At 41.7% G+C, this 20,568-nt stretch overlaps 1 protein-coding gene across 3 annotated transcripts; it reads left to right on the top strand.

Moving 5' to 3' along the window:
- Nucleotides 1-671: 671 nt before the first annotated feature.
- LOC311140587 (plakophilin-2-like) lies at nt 672-20,504 on the top strand. 3 transcript variants are annotated; one of them, XM_084175710.1, is made up of 14 exons: nt 672-1,035; nt 1,367-1,437; nt 2,376-3,028; nt 3,775-3,913; nt 4,167-4,374; nt 4,645-4,822; nt 16,943-17,060; nt 17,407-17,568; nt 17,929-18,105; nt 18,377-18,530; nt 18,696-18,888; nt 19,185-19,272; nt 19,378-19,481; nt 19,706-20,504. In XM_084175710.1, the coding sequence occupies exons 1-13, from the start codon at nt 846-848 to the stop codon at nt 19,444-19,446; spliced, it is 2,400 nt and encodes a 799-aa protein (XP_084031836.1). In that variant the 5' UTR covers nt 672-845; the 3' UTR covers nt 19,447-19,481; nt 19,706-20,504. The 3 variants fall into 3 exon arrangements, 2 of the variants coding, with proteins under 2 accessions (XP_084031836.1, XP_084031835.1); XR_014614148.1 differs by having other exon boundaries at nt 700-1,035; nt 19,378-19,537; XM_084175709.1 differs by having other exon boundaries at nt 673-1,035; nt 19,378-20,504.
- Nucleotides 20,505-20,568: the final 64 nt, after the last annotated feature.

Here is a 20,568-nt window from a genome sequence, read left to right as displayed (position 1 = left end):
TAGCTAGCGTGAGCCGCCTAGCTAGCGTCAGCCACCTAGCTAACGTCAGCCACAACATATTGGAATTTGTAACATATCATATGTTTTGCAAATTTGTATCATACGAATTGTAATTCGTAACATATACGAAATGGATGATGGACATCCACAAATTAATACATACTATACATAACATAACATATCATATTTAAACGTGTCTCGAATTTACATACAGAATAATACAAAATTCTCTGAGACCAGGTTGGGAAGAGAGAAACAGCCAATTTCCTGATTTAAAAAAAAAACATTTTGCCATAGTGTGGAGACATGTTTGCAGTTTTTTATATGATATCTGATGATCAATGGGGCCCCGGTCGATAATTCGACCATGATTACTACAAGTTTAGATAGCTGGCTTCTAGACTAATTTACCAATCTAAAAATGTTTTGCTGACATGAACTAAGTGAGTGATTGTCAGTAACTGACATAAGAGAAAAACAGCTGATGCACAACCAAATTTCGAAATTGCACCTACAAAGCCGGGGCGCCAGTTGCCCCATCCCGGATCTACAAGCGTTGCTATTGGCCTTGTAGCCTAGGAACGATAACATTTTGGCATTCTTCCCAGCATGTCTTCGCTTCCTTATTTGTAAAATGATATTACAGGTGACGACAATACAGACCACACCCCAGTGACAATGAACTCAACTGTCCCACTTGCACAGGGACGGACTCAGCCGAATAATTCACCGTTCGGGAACACCGAGTTACTATGTATGAACGGGTCGGAAAAGGACGATAGTGGCACTTTTGATGAATCTGCGGCCTATTTTATGTTATTACACGTTTGGATATCTACGGAATCATGGAAGAGCCGCAATGTATGAAGTCAGTTTTACCTGCGCTAGACTCATTCACACTTGACGCAGTTGACACAAGTTTGGCATTACCACCAGAGGGTAATACGAAGACTCATTCAAATGACCGGAGTTTTCGTGTTCAGCAACAAGTGCGGCTCACACTTGCTCGTAAGGGCAAAAAGACAAAGGACAATGGTAAAATAGTAACGTTAGTTTAACGTGTGTTTACATTGAGTCTGCATGAACAAGCAAGGTCTGTAAGATTAGGCTATTGATATCGCCTCGGGAATTTGAGGATGGGGAAAAATGTTTAGGCATAGCCTACCAGGAAAACAAGACGGGTGACATTTTATTTACCATGACGTTTGCAATCATGTCAGCAACTATTCCATTCAATCTCCTCAAGCCTACTGTATTTGTAGTCCTCCCCATTTACCTTTCCAATAGGAGAGGGCAAGTGTCCAAAGGGTAATTAGGGAATTGGTAAAATGGCATGATCCTTCAGAACACGTGGTTTATCTTTCAGGCAGTCTTCATCTATCCAGAAACCCACCAAGTATCACCAGTTCCAGAGATGGAATCTTGTCTAACATGATGGTAAGGCCTATCCTATAGTATACACAAACAACTCACACACACAACCCATTATCCACAGTCACAGGTGCATTAGCCTCTCAGAAATTAATAAGCCTGATTCAACTCCGGAGCAAGGGACTTCACCCTCCATGGCAGTCAAGTGCAATGTGTCTGGAGGATAGGTGAAGTGTTGTTTTTCAAAACTTGAATTCCATATTTAGTGCGTCACTGAGGTGATGAACTTCACAAGAAACAGCAGGAAAAGGAGATGATATCTATTGCCCTAAAACAATCTGTGGTCTGCATTGGTTTTGAATGTACCGCCCATATGGTTTGCATAAAAACAAATGGGATAGTCTCAGGGATGTGCAGCTATTATAAGACCCCAGCCCCTAGTGCAGAGGTGGGTATCCAACACTATCTCAATAATGTGACAAATGAAGCCTTTCCTTCTGGCACACTTCTGCCAGGTCGCAGTTGTAAATGAGAACTTGTTCTCAACTGGCTTGCCTGGTTAAATAAAGGTTAAATAAAAAATAAAATAAATAAAAAAACTTGACATATTTATCGCCCCTTTGTCTGTTCTACCAAATGTTGAAATTCTATTATCTCACATAGACAATTGAATTGAACTGCATTTTATTGAATAATACCTTTATGATTCCCAAAGGAAACCTAAGGTGTGGCTTTCAGTATATAAAACACACAATACAGTATGATGTAACAATACAAACACAACAAGCACAACAGTGATTATTCAAACATCAGAGAGAGCATTTTGTATGATCTTTTTCCCTAAACCATTTGTGTTGCTTTGAGTCATCACGACTGTGTCCAATTATATGCAACTGCTTTACACAGATGTTTTAGCATTATTACCAGAAGTCTCTTTATGGTTGATGATTCAGTTGTAAACCTTCTGAAATGGGGCAACCACTGCTTTTCACCTTTCCATGTAGACACACTCATCTTTGGGCCAGATTGGCGGCGTGGACATCAGCAGCCTGTCGTCTTTGAAGGAGAATATAAGACGTCCGTCTAAGAGGGTGGATTTGACCCCAGTCTCCAGCCCTGAGTTACCTCGCTCCCGTCTGGCCTACGGGACACTCCGTTTCGGAACCTACACCCTCCCCGGCCCTAGCCAGCCGCCCATGATGTGGACTTCAGTGGAGCGGTCATACGGGACAGACTTGATGCGGCGTTATGCCCATTCGGAAATGGCCCGTAGCACAAGGTCACACGCCATGGCTAACGGTGGCAACTACCACTGGGGCCAGTCCCTCAGACAGACTCGAGGTCCTCAGCCCCTCTCGGCAGACCACTCATTCCTGTGCAGCAGCCCTGCGATTCGCACCGACAACAGCCCCTACCAGATGGAGGTTCAAAGGGGGGCAGGGAGACAAACAGGCTACGGGTCATTCAATGCTACCCAGAGAGCAGAGGGCCTGGCCTGGCGGGCCCAGGTGGGGAGGGAGAGCCAGGGGCCTGTGGGAGCCAAATGGCCTCCCTCGTACCCGGCCTCGCTGGTCAGCATGGAGGTGGACATGGGCCAGAAGAGGGAGGAGGCGGAGCCAGAGATCCAGCAGAGAGACGTGAAGGAACTCACTGCACTGTAAGACGGTTTATGTGTTGCTCTACACACCTGTAGTTGATTAGATCTGGCAGTTAATTTAGTTCTCAACAACTCAAATCAAATGTTATTTGTCACATGCTTTGTAAACAAAAGGTGTAGACTAACAGTGAAATGCTTACTTACGGGCCCTTCCCAACAATGCAGAGAGAAAGAAAATAGAGAAATAATAGAAAAGTAATAATATGTAAAAGTAATAATAAATACACAATGAGTAACAATAACTTGGCCCTGTACACGGGGTACCAGTACTGAGTTAATTTTCAGGGTCACGAGGTAATTGAGGTAGATTTGTACATATAACTAGGAATAAAGTGACTAGGATAGATAATAAACAGTAGCAACAGCATATGTCAGTGCAAAAAAGTTAGTGCAAAAAGGGTAAATGTAGATAGTCCAGGTAGCTATTTGGTTAACTATTTAACTAGCAATTTGGATAGCTGTTCAGGGTCCGGTTGGTTCCAGATTTGGGTGGCTGATTGAGGCTTGTACTAAAGCTATTGGTTAACTGTAAAAGAGTCTTCCAGAGAATAGAGGTAGTTCAGTTGCTTATCTGTCGTTTCAGGTCAATGATTTACCTAGATTTTGTAGTAGGTGCATATAAATGAATACAATGGAAAGTGTTGTGAGGATGAGAAATCGGATGAATCAGCCTTTGGGATTGATAAAGTGAGTGTGTGTTTGTCATTGACAGGAAGTTCCTCTTCATTGCTCTCTCCCATACACAGGAAGCCGGAGAGCAAGGTGCCTGAGCTGACATTGGAGAGGGCAGTGAACCTGCTGGGCCAGGAGAATGAGGAGATGCAGATCACTGCTGCCAGCTTTATTCAAAACCAATGTTTCAACAGCGCTGACGCTAAGAAGATGGTGAGCTGGGGCCCATCTCTACTCATGTTGACTTGGTCCCTCAATTGAGGTTAAAGGCTGCCAGGCAGTAGGCCTACACTACAGCTGATGTTGCCAATACAGTATGTGCCATTTTCAAATAATTGGATTGGTAGGGGTATTTTCCCTTCAATTTATATTGAGATTATGTGGGCGATTCACATGAAAATTCAAGTTGAGCTCACACTTCATAGGAAACAATGGTAGCTGAATAGCTGTGCCTGTCTGTCCCCAGGTGTTCTACCTCCACGGGATACCCAAGCTGATCAAACTGCTGCAGAGCGACAGCGAGGAGCTGGAGCAGATAGCGGCAGGGGCGCTCCGAAACGTTGTCTTCGAGAGCAGCGAGAACAAGATGGAGGTGAAGGACAACGAGGGCGTGGCCCCCGTACTGCGTCTGCTCAGGAGAAGTCGCGACATAGAGACCCGGCGGCAGCTCACTGGTTAGTTTGAGCACCTCCTCGGGTAGATCTGAAAGAAATCGTCGTAGCACTTTATTAATGACCAGGGCCTGTATTTACAAAGTGCCTCAGAGCAGGAGAGCTGATCTAGGATCAGTTTAGCCTTTTAAATCATAATGAATAAGAGGGGGGACCTGATCCTAGATCAGCACTCCTACTCTGAGATGCTTTGTGAACATGTGATTTACATGAAATATATACGTGATAAAATGTAATGACAGTAGTAACCTAAGAATGAAACATGTTCCACAGGGCTGTTGTGGAACCTATCCTCCCATGACCTGCTGAAGGAGCGTCTCTCCAAAGAGGCCCTGGAGATCCTGACCACCTCTGTCCTGGTGCCCTGCTCAGGCCTGTCTGAGGGGGAGAACCCCAAAGACGGCATGCTGGCTGACCCAGACACCTTTTACAACGCCACTGGCTGCCTCCGGTAGGTCGTCTGGTCTGGACACAGGTGTTTATTGGCCATTTGTGTGTTTGGCACTGACCTATGTAGTATCTGTGATCAAGTATTTCTAGTGATCCATCTTAGGGCAGCCTGGGACACTACATTTACATTTTAGTCATTTAGCAGACGCTCTGATCCAGAGCGACTTACAGGAGCAATTAGGGTTAAGTGCCTTGCTCAAGGGCACATCGACAGATTTTTCACCTAGTCGGCTCGGGGATTAGAACCAGCGACCTTTCGGTTACTGGCACAACGCTCTTAACCACTAAGCTACCTGCCGCAGAAAGGGTTATAGTTGTTATGTTTGGAATTATCATGAAATCATTTCTTGATTGATGGTCCTCTGTAGCTTAGTTGGTAAAGCATAGTGTTTTTCAATGCCAGGATAGTGGGTTCGATTCCCGGGTCTACCCGTACGTAAAATGTATGCATGCATGCATGACTGAAAGTCGCTTTGGATAAAAGCGTCTGCTAAATGGTATACAGTGCCTTCAGAAGGTATTCACACCCCTTGACTTTTCCACATTTTGTTGTGTTACAAAGTGGGATTGAAATGGATTTAATTTTTAAAAAATTGTCAACGATCTACACAAAATACTAATGTCAAAGTAGATTTTTTTTCTTCATACTGGCCCCCCGTGGGAATCGAACCCACAACCCTGGCGTTGCAAGCGACATGCTCTACCAACTGAGCTACACAGTGTTACATCTCACAAGGCTTTGTCAAGCATATTCTATTTATCTCTGACAGCCTCCTCGCCATGAGTGAGAACTGTGAGGTTCCTCAAAGGCCAGTGTCATGCTGTTACTCATTTCCACCTGACAAAACAGGCATGATGACTTCTGCCTAGTCAGCATCACCTCGATGGAGCAGTAATGCGCTGGAAACAATATCCTGCAAACCTTGCGTTCCTGTTGAACCGGCGGCCATTGATTTGGTTTGGCACAGATATAGCACCTGACAAACAAAACATGGTATTACAAGCAGTGTTTCGCTTTTGCCTAGCGACCGATACGACTGAAAACAGTCAGGGACTAAATTATTAACGGAGCCCTTTCCCTCTTAGTGGCTCTAGTAGAATTGAAACCTCAGAATCCATATTGGCTGGTGCTATCAAGCCCTGGCAACCATTGAATTCCTCAGTCTTTGGCCTGATTAAAACGAAAACACACGACACTCCAACTCACAGCCATAACTCACAGCATCACTCATGTTACTGTATTTTGCTTGACGTTAACAAAAAGGCTGCAGAATTTTCTATATATTTGAGTGACTGTTAAGTGAATTATTTAACAAACTATTTCAGTGTCTCTGTGCGTCTCCCAAAATCAAGAAACGGACAGAGTCCCGGTCTGCATAGTCAGAGATATTTATTCATTGAGAATTCTGCCATCACAATTTCATAGTCCATCTTTTATACTCATACGTCATACAAAAATCCCTCCCCTCTTTAGGCAGGCTAGGCTGTAGTTTTCCACTTTATAATTGCTCTCCTGACCATCAGTTTACACACACACCCTTCCAAGCCTAACAGTTTCTCTCCTCCCTAAATTCCTCAGTTATCTTGGTTTATCAGTTGCCTGTAGACAGTTCTCCTTGTCCTTTGTTGTCTGGCCTAACTCTTACTCACATTGCTAAATAGTAGCACAATGTCATAATCTTTACTGGTCCTACACTCACACATTACCAGGTAGTAGATTCTAACACATCTCACACAGTTTCAGAGTGTAATAATTAGTCACTACTAAGAAAGTACTAATCATACTTAAAACAAGAACATTTCACAACTATATTTAAGGGTGGAACATTTAGTCATTACTTTTGACCTGTATATAGAATTAATTTCTATATCAATACACCCTTGACTAAATTATCCACACTTGAATACACAGAAAATCATTACAATTACTTTTAAACTAGAGATTTATAGTTGTAGGAAAACATCCAGTCTCAAACTATCTGAATCGTCAACGTCCTCCACCAAGCCTGGTGGGTCATATTCTTAATTCCTTAGGTCGGAGTCCGGGATTGGGCCATATCTCACCATCTGCTGTGATACTTCATCCTCCAACGCCTTGCTCACCAACCCTCGGACACAGGGAATAAGACAACATGCACAAAGAACAAGCATACCCATAGACGCGATTGCCGCGCCTAAAATAGTTACAACAATAGTTTTCCATTTACCAAACATGTTATCAAACCAAACATGTTATCAAACCAACCAGTCATTGATGTATTCACCCCCCAGTTCTCAGCCCATTCTTTACTTAATGCAGTGAGACCTGCCAGTGCTCTAGTTACTGTACCATCTGGGGCTGTATTGTTGGGGATAAACATACAACAATGACCTCCCACCATCTTGCAAATCCGCCCTTCTCTGCTAAAAGCATTTCGAGAACCAAACTATTCTGCAGGTCATGAGTGAGGTGGTGGATAGTTGGCCTGAGATTCTCTTCACTGCATCCCCTGTCTAATTAACGAACCTTTTGTAGATGTAATTAATCCAGTCAACATTTTTATCAATTGTAACCCACCAGAAAAACGTTGTTGTAAACCCTTCTCCAATTTGATCTGTGATTCGCATTACTTTGGTGTCTATAACATTGATAATCTCTGGGGTTCATGCTAAATTGGGGTGCCTTAGTGTTATCCTTTTTAAGAGTGGTTATTTTAATATCAGAACAATTAGGTGAGGTTTGGTTTGATCCCAAATCTATCACACAAGAGAACATGGTCTGAGGCATAGGCACAGTTACAAGGGTTGGCCTACCTGTTGAACAGGCATAACAATTAGTTTGACCCAACGCCCTAGCTGTGTAGTTCATCCACCTTACCCAAAAGTTCTCATTTGAAATTCCTTCTACTTCTCCTTGGTTCATTTCCTGCAAGAGGAAATATTCTACCCTTGGTGGTTTAGTGCTATTTAGGATTCCTTCCGAGGGCCTTCCAAGGGGTATTGGACTAGGTTTTTTGGTACCTCTGGTGATAACATTGGATCTACCTGCTGATCTGTCTCGGAGGTGGAAGATTAATTTCTCTCCTGAAAAATGAGCCTCAAACATGTATCTGCCCCGAAATCATCAACACAGGCCCAATAGTTCCTTGCTATGTCATCTTGCATAATTGACTTTACCGTTATCACCAGTTCCATTTTACATTTATCATGGGTTTGTTTAATTCCCCATTGGTGTACTGCGTCCATCCCATTCTCATAGTATGTTCCCCAGGTATGTTTAAAAACCCTTGCCCAAGGACATGAGTGTTCCCCAGGCAAATGTATTTACCATACCTTCTAGGACCTAACTTTCTTGTACACGCCCCCTTCTTACCAAAGCCCCCAAAACCTCCTATCTCTTCATGGGAGAAGTCGAATGGTATCTTGAATCCCCCATCTTGTCCTAAACTGACTTTAACTATTAAAATAATCCTTCCCCCAATAGTCTTTCTTGGTTTCAGTATTTCTACGAGATCTAATCAGTGCCTTGGTATTATTTTGGTCATAATTTCCCTGTTTAGGTTGACCTGGATTAACCCATAATATGGTTAACATGATGATGCAGCTCAGAGTCCCCCAAAATCCCCAAAACCGCCATCCCAATCCTGTCCCTGACCCACCTGCCTGGTACTTCCCCATACCCACACCTCTATAAACACCCCACAGTGATGAAAGGTCGGGGTAGGGTTTCTTCGTTAACAGAGTTTACCCCCAAACCCTAGTGGGTCAGTTCTTCTCTTTAACTCTGTGTGTGTTCAACAGTGTTGGTATGTGGGCCTACCTTTTTGCAGTGGGTAACGTGGACCCAAGTGGCTCTCTCAGCTATTCTTATAGCGAAGGCAGTTACCAATAGGACTTGGTATGGTCCCTCCCAGCGTGACTGCTTTCAATCTTTTTTCCTCAACGATTGGATCCACACCCAGTCTCCAGGTTATATACTATGAGTCACCTTTAATTCTCCTGTAGGACACAAATTCTTAGACATACGGTTAATGAACAATTTTCTCATGTGTTCTGCTAGTGTGTTCTCTAGTTCTATGTCTGCCTGTTCTGGTCCTGCCAACTGTGGCATTCTGTAAGGTCTTCCAAACACTTTTTTTATTGTAATTCGTTATACCATAGGCCACAAAGTGTTTCCTAACCTGCTCTACCATCCATCCCTCCCGTTGACACATGGCTCTGCCCGTGTGTCAATATTGCAGCATATCTAAACAGTAATTTTGGGAGAATTGGTAAGCTGTCTTTGACCCATATTCCTTTCTTATTTACTGTGCCTTGCTTCACCCATCTGTGAACTTCCTTAATTGGGGCCCTACTGTAGCTCTCTATAAGTAGATCTCTATGTATCGAAACTTCCTCTTTTGTCAGCTGACTGGGACCAGAGAAGTGTTTTAACCCTGCTGAAAACATTTGATAATACCTCAACTTACTTCTATCCCATAAAAGTAATCCAAGATTAGTACAATTTACTAGCAACAGGTATCCCTCATTCAGGGAAAGCTCTCTCTCTCTTCTGTTATTTTATGGTTCAAATCATATATATATTATTACCTAATTATAATCTTCACACTTTTCACAGTATTAAATTACCCTCAACTTGGTAAAATAAACTATCTTAAAGTCCTCCTCTCATGCCTTTAGAATTATCAGTGTCAAAACAGAGTTCAGAGGCCATTGAAATCATTCAACAAACTGTTCCATCCCATAGTATACTAAACATTACCTTAATTCTAAATATTTCATAAATGTTACTTATCCCAAGTGTTCATTAAGTCCTCATGACATTTATTCTCATAAGAAATCATGTATACCCTAAACTCAGTCAAAACAGAAAAACTCCATAAAATTCACTGTGTGTGCTCCTTTAAGACTTATCACCTTTGACCTGTTGAAAACCCCCTAAAATCAAAATAACAAGGCTTGATAAACATCATACTAGGTGTGTTTTTATTTTATTTGAAAACCCCAATTAAAAAACAACAACCTAAAATAGCCAGGCCCCACTTAATTTGGTCGCTCACTTTTACGACCTAAATACTGCCTAACTCCACTAAACTGCTCCCCCTATCCCTGGGCAACATTCCAATTAGATAAGCGAATCTCTTTCTCCTGGAAGATAAATTATTCATTTTGTTAACCTTCAATTACCATCAGTAATCTAAAGATGGTAAGTACACACAAAACATGATACAGATATCCCCAGTCCTAACTCATCGATAATCATTTGTATCAATCTAATTCCTCATAACTAATCCATAAAACCACTAAAAATTCCTCAAGTATACAATGATTGTTTAATTGATTACCCTTCAGATCATATCCTCTTTAAATCTCACAATGATTATTGACCCCTAAATCTGCTCCATGTGATCTCATCTCAAAGGATCCATTATCAATTATTTGATCAACACCATAGGAAAATCTGTCTCCTCTTCTATTGTTCCTGTCGCCCCTGTAAATGTCATATTTCATTCATTAGCCAATACAATCACATACTCCGTGTAAGTAAGACATTATATTTTATTCCAGGCATTCCCTTAACATAATGCTATAGGAGACTTCCATCAATCCTGGAAGACACTATATAATACCACGTTTCATTAAGTTCACTACACCTTCTAATATACAGTGGGAAAAAAAAGTATTTAGTCAGCCACCAATTGTGCATGTTCTCCCACTTAAAAAGATGAGAGGCCTGTAATTTTCATCATAGGTACACATCAACTATGTTTTTGGCAATGACACAGGTCAAATGTTTTCTGTAAGTCTTCACAAGGTTTTCATACACTGTTGCTGGTATTTTGGCCCATTCCTCCATGCAGATCTCCTCTAGAGCAGTGATGTTTTGGGGCTGTCGCTGGGCAACACAGACTTTCAACTCCCTCCAAAGATTTTCTATGGGGTTGAGATCTGGAGACTGGCTAGGCCACTCCAGGACCTTGAAATGCTTCTTACGAAGCCACTCCTTCGTTGCCCGGGCGGTGTGTTTGGGATCATTGTCATGCTGAAAGACCCAGCCACGTTTCATCTTCAATGCCCTTGCTGATGGAAGAAGGTTTTCACTCAAAATCTCACGATACATGGCCCCATTCATTCTTTCCTTTACACGGATCAGTCGTCCTGGTCCCTTTGCAGAAAAACAGCCCCAAAGCATGATGTTTACACCCCCATGCTTCACAGTAGGTATGGTGTTCTTTGGTTGCAACTCAGCATTCTTTGTCCTCCAAACACGACGAGTTGAGTTTTTACCAAAAAGTTATATTTTGGTTTCATCTGACCATATGACATTCTCCCAATCCTCTTCTGGATCAGCCAAATGCACTCTAGCAAACTTCAGACGGGCCTGGACATGTACTGGCTTAAGCAGGGGGACACGTCTGGCACTGCAGGATTTGAGTCCCTGGCGGCGTAGTGTGTTACTGATGGTAGGCTTTGTTACTTTGGTCCCAGCTCTCTGCAGGTCATTCACTAGGTCCCCCCGTGGGGTTCTGGGATTTTTGCTCACCGTTCTTGTGATCATTTTGACCCCACGGGGTGAGATCTTGCGTGGAGCCCCAGATCGAGGGAGATTATCAGTGGTCTTGTATGTCTTCCATTTCCTAATAATTGCTCCCACAGTTGATTTCTTCAAACCAAGCTGCTTACCTATTGCAGATTCAGTCTTCCCAGCCTGGTGCAGGTCTACAATTTTGTTTCTTGTGTCCTTTGACAGCTCTTTGGTCTTGGCCATAGTGGAGTTTGGAGTGTGACTGTTTGAGGTTGTGGACAGGTGTCTTTTATACTGATAACAAGTTCAAACAGGTGCCATTAATACAGGTAACGAGTGGAGGACAGAGGAGCCTCTTAAAGAAGAAGTTACAGGTCTGTGAGAGCCAGAAATCTTGCTTGTTTGTAGGTGACCAAATACTTATTTTCCACCATAATTTGCAAATAAATTCATTAAAAATCCTACAATGTGATTTTCTGGAGAAAAAAAATCTCAATTTGTCTGTCATAGTTGACGTGTACCTATGATGAAAATTACAGGCCTCTCTCATCTTTTTAAGTGGGAGAACTTGCACAATTGGTGGCTGACTAAATACGTTTTTCCCCACTGTAAACCTATAACCCCTTTCTATTAATTTAATCATCGCAACCTGTTGCATTGATGTTTTAAAAAAATATAAACCTATTGTTTAATAAATCCACTGTTTGCATTGAACACATCTCTCAGTCTCTCTAGGTATTGACTAATAGTCTCACTGTCTCCCTGCTTACACTCGTGGACTTTGGAGAAGTCGGCATGTCTGTGATAATATTCTCTCAGATTATCACAGAGTTGTGCCAATTTATCTCCATAAGCCCCTCCTGCTGCCCACTCTAGAACCGGCGCATTCCCATCTCCGGGAACCCAGTTTCCTCTCACTGCCGCCCAGTCCTTTAGCTCTATCTGTCTGACTGCCCTCTCTACTTCCCCTGTATTCATCTTAAAGCTGGCGGTCAGCCCTTCCATATCTCTTCTGAACTGGTGTACCCCCGTCTTAGGGTGGGGTATCCCTTCCACTGCTCTCACTAAATCTCTCTGCTTCGTTTACTAAATCCTGGCATTAGTCAATTCTATCCACACACCACCAAAAACAAATAACATATTTGCATACACATAACTAGAAAGCATGAATTTAATGCCATTCTTGCTTAAACAATGCAATTCAACATTTCTCATCACCCAATTTCTATTACTTTTTTTTTCACACAGGAAACCCTGTACAATCTCTATCCTCTATTGCTGACTTTCCATCTAACATTACTTTTCAACATTTCTCAAATCTAATTACCTCTGTTATCGACTAAAATTATAGCCACCTCTTATGAAACCCCCAATCTGTCATTGTTTAGAATACAGCAGATCTAGGTAACTGTCCTTTCTAAGTAGGCTACAAATAACACCAAACACATGCCGTAGTTGACCAGCATATATTGAATTTATCTCCATAGTATTAATATCCAATGTAGTGATTGACGTTCCTTAATGGAAACCCTAAATTGGCTTTGTACAATATTATATTAATTATGTCTCACCCATGACGTATGTCTACGTTTGGGTGAGCAAGTTAATATATAATTATTATTCCAATGATTATTTTATGAAGTCTCTAGCCTCTCATTCAACACAAATTCCCCATCATCAAATATACTCCCAGCAGAACTGAAAAAAACAAAACAGACTGATTTCCAGGACACTGCTCCTTTGTTCTGGCCTCACTATCTCCCTGAGAGTTGACACTCCCTTAAGGTCTCTCCCAATCTGCTCTTGGGAAACTGCAAACCTTTTAACCTCAATATGTGTTGCTGTGCTTTTCTCCACCCAATCAAAGTATTTTTAATGGTCCTGCTTATCTCTGGTCTCATTCCACTGAGGAACACTATATTTTTAATTGCTGATGGTAGGGCTTATCATTCCCCTGTCTCTGATCTAGTTCGGGTATGCCACTGTTTGCGTTAAACACATCTTTAACTCTCTCTAAGTACTGGCTGACAGTCTCACTATCCTCTTGTTTACACTCATGTAATTTAGAGAAGTCTGCATGACGATGGTAATGTTCTCTGAGGCTATTACACAATTCAGTTATTTTCCCAACATACTCTCCGTGATCGGCCCATGGCAAAAGTGCCCTCTGGGCATCCCCTGAAACCCACTGCCCTCTAACGGCAGCCCAAACCTTACTATTCCTGTTTTGGGGTGGTCATTCCTTCTACCGCTCTGGCCACGTCCTCTGTGTTCATGGCCTGTCTGCTAAATGGCATATTATTATTATTATTATTATTATTATTATTATTATTATTATTATTATTATTATTATTACTGTATACATCTAAGGTTGCTGGGGCCCCTTCATTCCCTGCCAATAGATTAAGTAAGGCTAACAGTGGGTACTGGCCCCCTCCTACTCTCTCATCTCCTGACTCATACTGACTCCCTCCTGAGCTCAGCTCCTAACTGGACTTTTGTCGTGGGGTTCGTCTCCTCAGGGACCTGGTCTTCCACCCTTCAGTCCCTTGACCCCCTTATTGTATCCTAGTACTCTAGTTACTTTCTTAGCCTTCTCTTTCCGTCTCTCTCTCTCTTTCTAATTTCTGCAATGACCAATTAGGTTGCTCCTGTTGTTCCAAAAATTTTGTTAGAACCTCAACTGTACTATCTTCCTTTGCCTTATCCTCAACCCCCCTCTGTGCTCCCTCAGCTTCCCCTTTGTTCTGGTAAGGGGGTGGAAACTCCAAAATGGCAGCCTGCTGTGGCACCCTTCCCCTCACCACTACCACCTCATCGTCTGGATTTATTCCTCCAGGCCTGATCTGCCAGGGAGGTGTATAGTCTTGATCTAGACCTTTCTACAGGGGGAGCTGTGGGTTCTGTCTCAGACCTCTCTCTCTCACTGCTTATTTCTCCTTTACACACCTTATGTATCTGTTTAAGCATGGATTCAAGTTTATCTGCGTCCAGACGTCCCTCAAAACCATACCTCTCCCTCCACCTGGTTACATAATGGAGATTTCTTCTATCCCTGGATTCCATAAATCTCTCATCTCCGGTTGACCCCGGGACCTCCTTGGAGGGTTTGCTTCCCATATTGGCAGGACTCTTTGATCGTCCAATACCCAAAACTTTGAACAATTACTTTATGGCTTTTACCAAATTCCTGAATCTCACCTTTATTTGAATTTAGATTACTTCCAACTCTCTAATAATTGTTTTTGTCACTTTAACTGAGTTGTTAGGTATTAAATAATTTTACAATTTTGCTTTTAATGATTTATTCGAACTTTAATTAATTTCTTATATGTTTCTTCCTCAAAATAGTCAATTATGATTACTTACTTCCTCACACAACCTATTTTGGTCCCTGTAAATTCTGGGACTTCTTGTGAGGATTAGCCTCCCATGGTTGGTACTGTTAAAAATCCCTTAGCCACCTCTTGTATATAACAAGTTATTCAAAACAGTTTCACACAACAATTGGAATCACCCCTTCCTGTATATGTAGACTTGACTAGTCCCCCAGAATTATCTCATACTCTACGGAGGAATTTATCCCCACAATGTAATCTTGATAATTCCTGACAGTCTCATACAACAGGTAATGGGTTCTCTCTCTTCTCTATACAACCACCTGGAATTATTCATAGATGTGACTTTTGAGCAAATATTAGGTCTCACACGTATACAACCTTACATGATTATTGGTTGACACTATCAGTAACCCAGAGTTTGTAAGGCTCCAGTTTCATGAAACGGATAGAGTTACAGCAAAATCTACAGTTGTTTGTGACTTTTGACTTTACTAATATTCTATTTCTCACACATGCTATTTTAATTCCTTCTGGTGTACTTTTTGTATTTGTTTAACCCGGATTATTTGTTGACTGTTCTATAATCTCTTACAGGTTACATCCCTTAGGTGTACTTTTAATAGTTACTTCTATTTCAACACTGGGTAGTTTCTTTTGGTAATGGCCTATTACCGTGAATCATTACGGACCCACCAACATTTCACTTAAAATGGCTATGCATTGATCGATTTGCTACTTTAAATTATGACGTTACCCTCAGTCATTATTTTAGCAAGTTCTCAAATCAATTTCACCAAGTAATGAATAAAGACTACTGACCTTATCCTTGCAGCCGAGATTCAATGTAGGTTTGGATTCCGTCACCGTCTCTGTCATTAATCAGGTGTCCTCTGGCCTGTCTTAACCCTTAATGTCAAAGGGCAGGACTTTCTATTTACGAAAGTATCATTTGACGGTTTTCAGAGTTATCTGGAATGACAGATGCAGGTATTGGAATCCGGCTTGAAGGACCAAGCTGTTAAGTGAATTATTTAACAAACTATTTCAGTGTCTCTGTGCGTCTCCCAAAATCAAGAAACGGACAGAGTCCTGGTCTGCATAGTCAGAGATATTTATTCATTGAGAATTCTGCCATCACAATTTCAGAGTCCATCTTTTATACTCATACGTAATACAAAAATCCCTCCCCTCTTTAGGTGGGCTGTAGTTTTCCACTTTATAATTGCTCTCCTGACCATCAGTTCACACACACACACACACACACACACACACACACACACACACACACACACACACACACACACACACACCTTCCAAGCCTAACAGTTTCTCTCCTCCCTAAATTCCTCAGTTATCTTGGTTTCTCAGTTGCCTGTAGACAGTTCTCCTTGTCCTTTGTTGTCTGGTCTAACTCTTACTCACATTGCTAAATAATAGCACAATGTCATAATCTTTACTGGTCCTACACTCACACATTACCAGGTAGTAGATTCTAACACATCTCACACAGTTTCAGAGTGTAATAATTAGTCACTACTAAGAAAGTACTAATCATACTTAAAACAAGAACATTTCACAACTATATTTATGGGTGGAACATTTAGTCATTACTTTTAACCTGTATATATAATTATTTTCTATATCAGTGACTTTTTCAGATAAATGCGCATGGTTTTAGGAATAAAAAATGACCATGTGGTCACATGTATTTAGGCAACTGTCATGTGTTTTTTTCTCTGTGCTGACTTAATCTAAAAGGAAGTGGAACAGTTGACTCATTGACAAGTGGTTGAAATTAAAGTGAAAAATGAACTCATGTTCTGTTGGTCCTCTGTAGCTCAATGTGGTCCTCTGTAGCTCAATTGGTAGAGCATGGCGCTTGTAACGCCAGGGTAATGGGTTCGATCCCCGGGACCACCCATACGTAAAAATGTATGCACACATGACTGTAAGTCGCTTTGGATAAAAGCGTCTGCTAAATGCCATATTATTATGTTACTCATTTCTTTATGTTTCCTTTGTGCTTGAAACACACATTGCTATCTCTCAACACATAGAAGAGACGTTTTATTACATTGACCTATTCTAATGGCTTTAATTGCAGATAACCAGAAAACCTTGGTAAAGTACACCAAATATCTCTGCTACATAAACATTTGGCTCATCTGGCCAACAGCTGGAATATATATTTAGCCAGTTTGGCCAATGTCTGGAATGCAAAGAATACTTTTGTTGCCTAGTGGCGATAATCACAACCTGTCATTGTGGTTGTCAGAAACATAAGCTCAACTGGTCCAGATGGGAGAAAAGCCATGCGGCAGTGTGAGAACCTTATTGACTCACTGGTATACTACATCCGGGGAACCATAGCCGACTACAAGCCTGATGACAAGGTACTGCATGTGAATGACTAAAGTAACATTTACTAAGCATTTGTGCAAAATGTTCACTTGTTTCTTTTCGTACAAGCATTACTTAACATTTGTAAGTGGAATAAATATTGACAGAGGCAAACGCTTAAATAAGACTGGTTGTTTTTGCCCATATTTTATCAATTTATGTCTCTTTAGAACAACTTATTAATCTGATATTAAGTGTTAAATATCAAGAAAACATAATGAACCAGCTTTGCTCTACAATTAATTTTTGGCCAATGGACATCTGCAGAATGTTTGATCTTAAAATCATAGGCAATCACCAATCTGGTCCCCTGAACAGAACCACTTCTCTCCTCTACAGTCCACAGAGAACTGTGTGTGCATCCTACACAACCTCTCCTACCAGATGGAGGTGGAGCTTCCACAGATGTACACCAGCGAGCTTCATGAGTCTCGACTCAACCTGGCTCCAAAGACCAAGACCCCCGGATGTTTCGGCTCCCGCAGTGCCAAAATCATCCAGGTAGGCTCCCATGACCTCTATGTTGTGGCTGTTATCTTCTTTGTTGCCCTTATCATGTACTTGAAAGCCACTGTTTCTATCTGGTTATAAATAAGTTACTACCACTAAAGGAAATGAGCAATGCCTGTGTTATGGATAAGCCGCCTTGGTAAGTGAGAAAGCATACATTTTGAACTAACTCTTTAAACCCAGTTTTCTTTGACAAATGTATTTGTTAAAAGATTTATACACATTGATTGAAAAGTACTATGAAACCTGGTATCTGGAAGTTAACTTTGGATAAGAGCGTCTGCTAAATGACTAAAATGTGTAAATGTAAATTAAAGGGCCTCCTGTTTTCTGGTTGTTTTTGTCCTATAGCATCTTGATCCAAAGTGCCCTCTGCTGGAGGAGAAGGGTAGTCCCTGTGGGATAGAGTGGCTGTGGAGCGCCATCACGGTGCGCATGTACCTGTCAATCATGGCCCGCAGCATCCGTCCCTACACCCAGGAGGCTGCCATCGGAGCCCTGCAGAACATCACAGCTAGGAACGGCCTGGTACGGCTATATCACAAATCTATGATCCTATTTCTGTGGGCTATGTACTGTTCTGGGAGTGTAGAATTGATTTTCCCATGGGTTTGATTTGTATCAGTCTAACCCTCGTACTGCTCCTTTGAGGGAATAACTACAATACAGCCTCACATCTATTACCTTGTCATGACTTGACTGTATATTAAGTATTACATTGATGTGACTACTATATTGTGCATTACTATATTGACTGTCAGTTGGTGATGATGTTGGGCTCATGGCTCTGTATGGGCAGGTATCCAAGGCCATCGCCCACACCATAGTACAGCGGGAGAATGGTCTTCTCCAGGTCAGGAAGATGCTCCAGGAAGGAGAGCGGGATGTGAAGAAGTCTGCTGTGTCCCTGCTAAGTAACATCTCACGCTACAGAGAGCTTCACGCTGACATTGGTGAGCTGTGAATTGACTCATCAACCGCAATGTTTTAGTCCTACATAAGTCCCCAAAAAGTATATTCCTTTGGGACTTGTAACTATATAAAAGCACAGAAGCATAAAAACCTGCCGCTGTAGAAAATCTAACAATTTCTCACAAAGCGTTCCATTCTCTCTGTAGTCAAACAGGTGTTGCCACAGCTGGTGGTCATGTTGCCCAACTCAGACACGGACACAGACCTGCCTACAGAGGTGACCGTGTCCCTGTGCCACATCCTCATCAACCTGAGCCAGGACGAGACGCAGCACGTCAGGGCCATCGTCAACCACGGGTCGCTGCCCAAGATCATCAACATCAGCGCAAAGGACAACGGGTCAGTGGGTAGCTTCTGAAGACCATGGCTGCGTTCCAGGCTGACTACATTGCCTGGATAGATGTTTAACATATCAACTAACCACATATTATATACTGTACGTAGCAATCTGATGCCAGACTGCGCCGTCAATGACGTGGCACTGTTGGTTGATGCTATGCAAAGACTGCAGATGGCCTTAATATGCACTGTATTATTCCTGAACATTATGAGTTTCTTTTCATCTGTCAAACCTCTTCTACTTGCTTTATGCTTTTCCTTTTATGTCCAATGACTGTAAGCTTGTGTCCCTTTAGGTTTGGTCCCACCAGGGCTGGCCAGGCAGCCTGCATCCTACTACACAGCATGTGGAGCCACTCAGAGCTCCACGGGGCCTATAGGAAGGTGAGGCCCCTACACAGTATAACCTCAAGGATAAGAAACATTTGGTGTGGTGACAATAGTTGTTAATTCATCTAATGTGTTGCTTTTCCTCTCATTCTCTGGTAGGCTGGATATAGGAAAGCAGACTTCGTCAACAGCAGGACATCAAAGGCTGTAAATTCAATACAGCTGTAGCTCAGCTGGTAGAGCACGGCGCTTGTAACGTCAAGGTAGTGGGTTCGATCCCCGGGACCACCCATACACAAAAATGTATGCACGCATGACTGTAAGTCGCTTTGGATAAAAGCGTCTGCTAAATAATATGGGACTAAGCGGAGGATCACAACGCATTGTGCTGATTGAGGCAATAGTGTAGTTTCTCTTCTGTATGGACTTGGATGACTCAATTCACTGCTTTATAAAATACTTGGTTTGTGTGTCTACCTCTCCACAGTGTGAGGTGTTACGTTTACTGGTGTGTGTGTGAGCCTGTTCCAGTGACACCAATTGCTGCAAGCTCTTGGTAGCAGACCAAGTTCTCTACCATGGAAAAAAAGCATTAAAAACAAAACTGATGGAGGATCAGCAAAGACTTGAATTACATTTGAAGGAAGGATTTTGAGGAAGATAATGTTTTGAGGAAGAAAATGAATCAGCATAGACGTGGAAGACAAGATAAAGATACAAGTATAACATGTATGTTAGTCTAATGAATGTCATAACTTAAGTTGTAAAATATAGTTGTGATGTTAACATAATTGGGGTTGTAAACAATATTAAATTACTACCTGTAGGTCTATTAAAAATGTCCACAATCATAGATTTTTGGGGGGGTCAATCAAAAACAGGGCCAAGAACGTTGCAGATAGAAATGCTATGAATGTTTAAGACATGGTTCCTTATTCTACTTGTCAAAGGGCATGTTTGTTCTACATAGCAGATTTCTATCTGAATGTAGCACAATGTTGCGTTTTGCTGAATGCACCCCTGGTGTGATATCTCTGTAATGCAAATAATAATTATAGACTAGAAGGTGGCAGAGTGTTGATAATAAAAGCCTAAAAGCCACAAATATTTTATCAATCTGAAGTTGATAGATGTGCTCCAGTTTTAGAGTAAATATTTGTATATACATATTTGTTGTACAATGCATTCGAGATTACTTGGGAACTGCATGGGTAGGTAGGTGTTGAATCGTTTTGTTACTACATTGTTTTACTACTTGGCTTAAAATAAAATACAATTGTGGTTAATCATTAAGGTTGAATGGTTATTTTGCTGTGGTAGTCTTGACAGCAAAGACGCAGCACTTAATAT

This window comes from Coregonus lavaretus (genome assembly GCF_964263955.1).
Source record: "Coregonus lavaretus genome assembly, chromosome: 13".
NCBI lineage: Eukaryota > Metazoa > Chordata > Actinopteri > Salmoniformes > Salmonidae > Coregonus > Coregonus lavaretus.
Note: the sequence above shows the minus strand (reverse complement) of the source record. Positions and strands in the feature narration are given on the sequence as shown.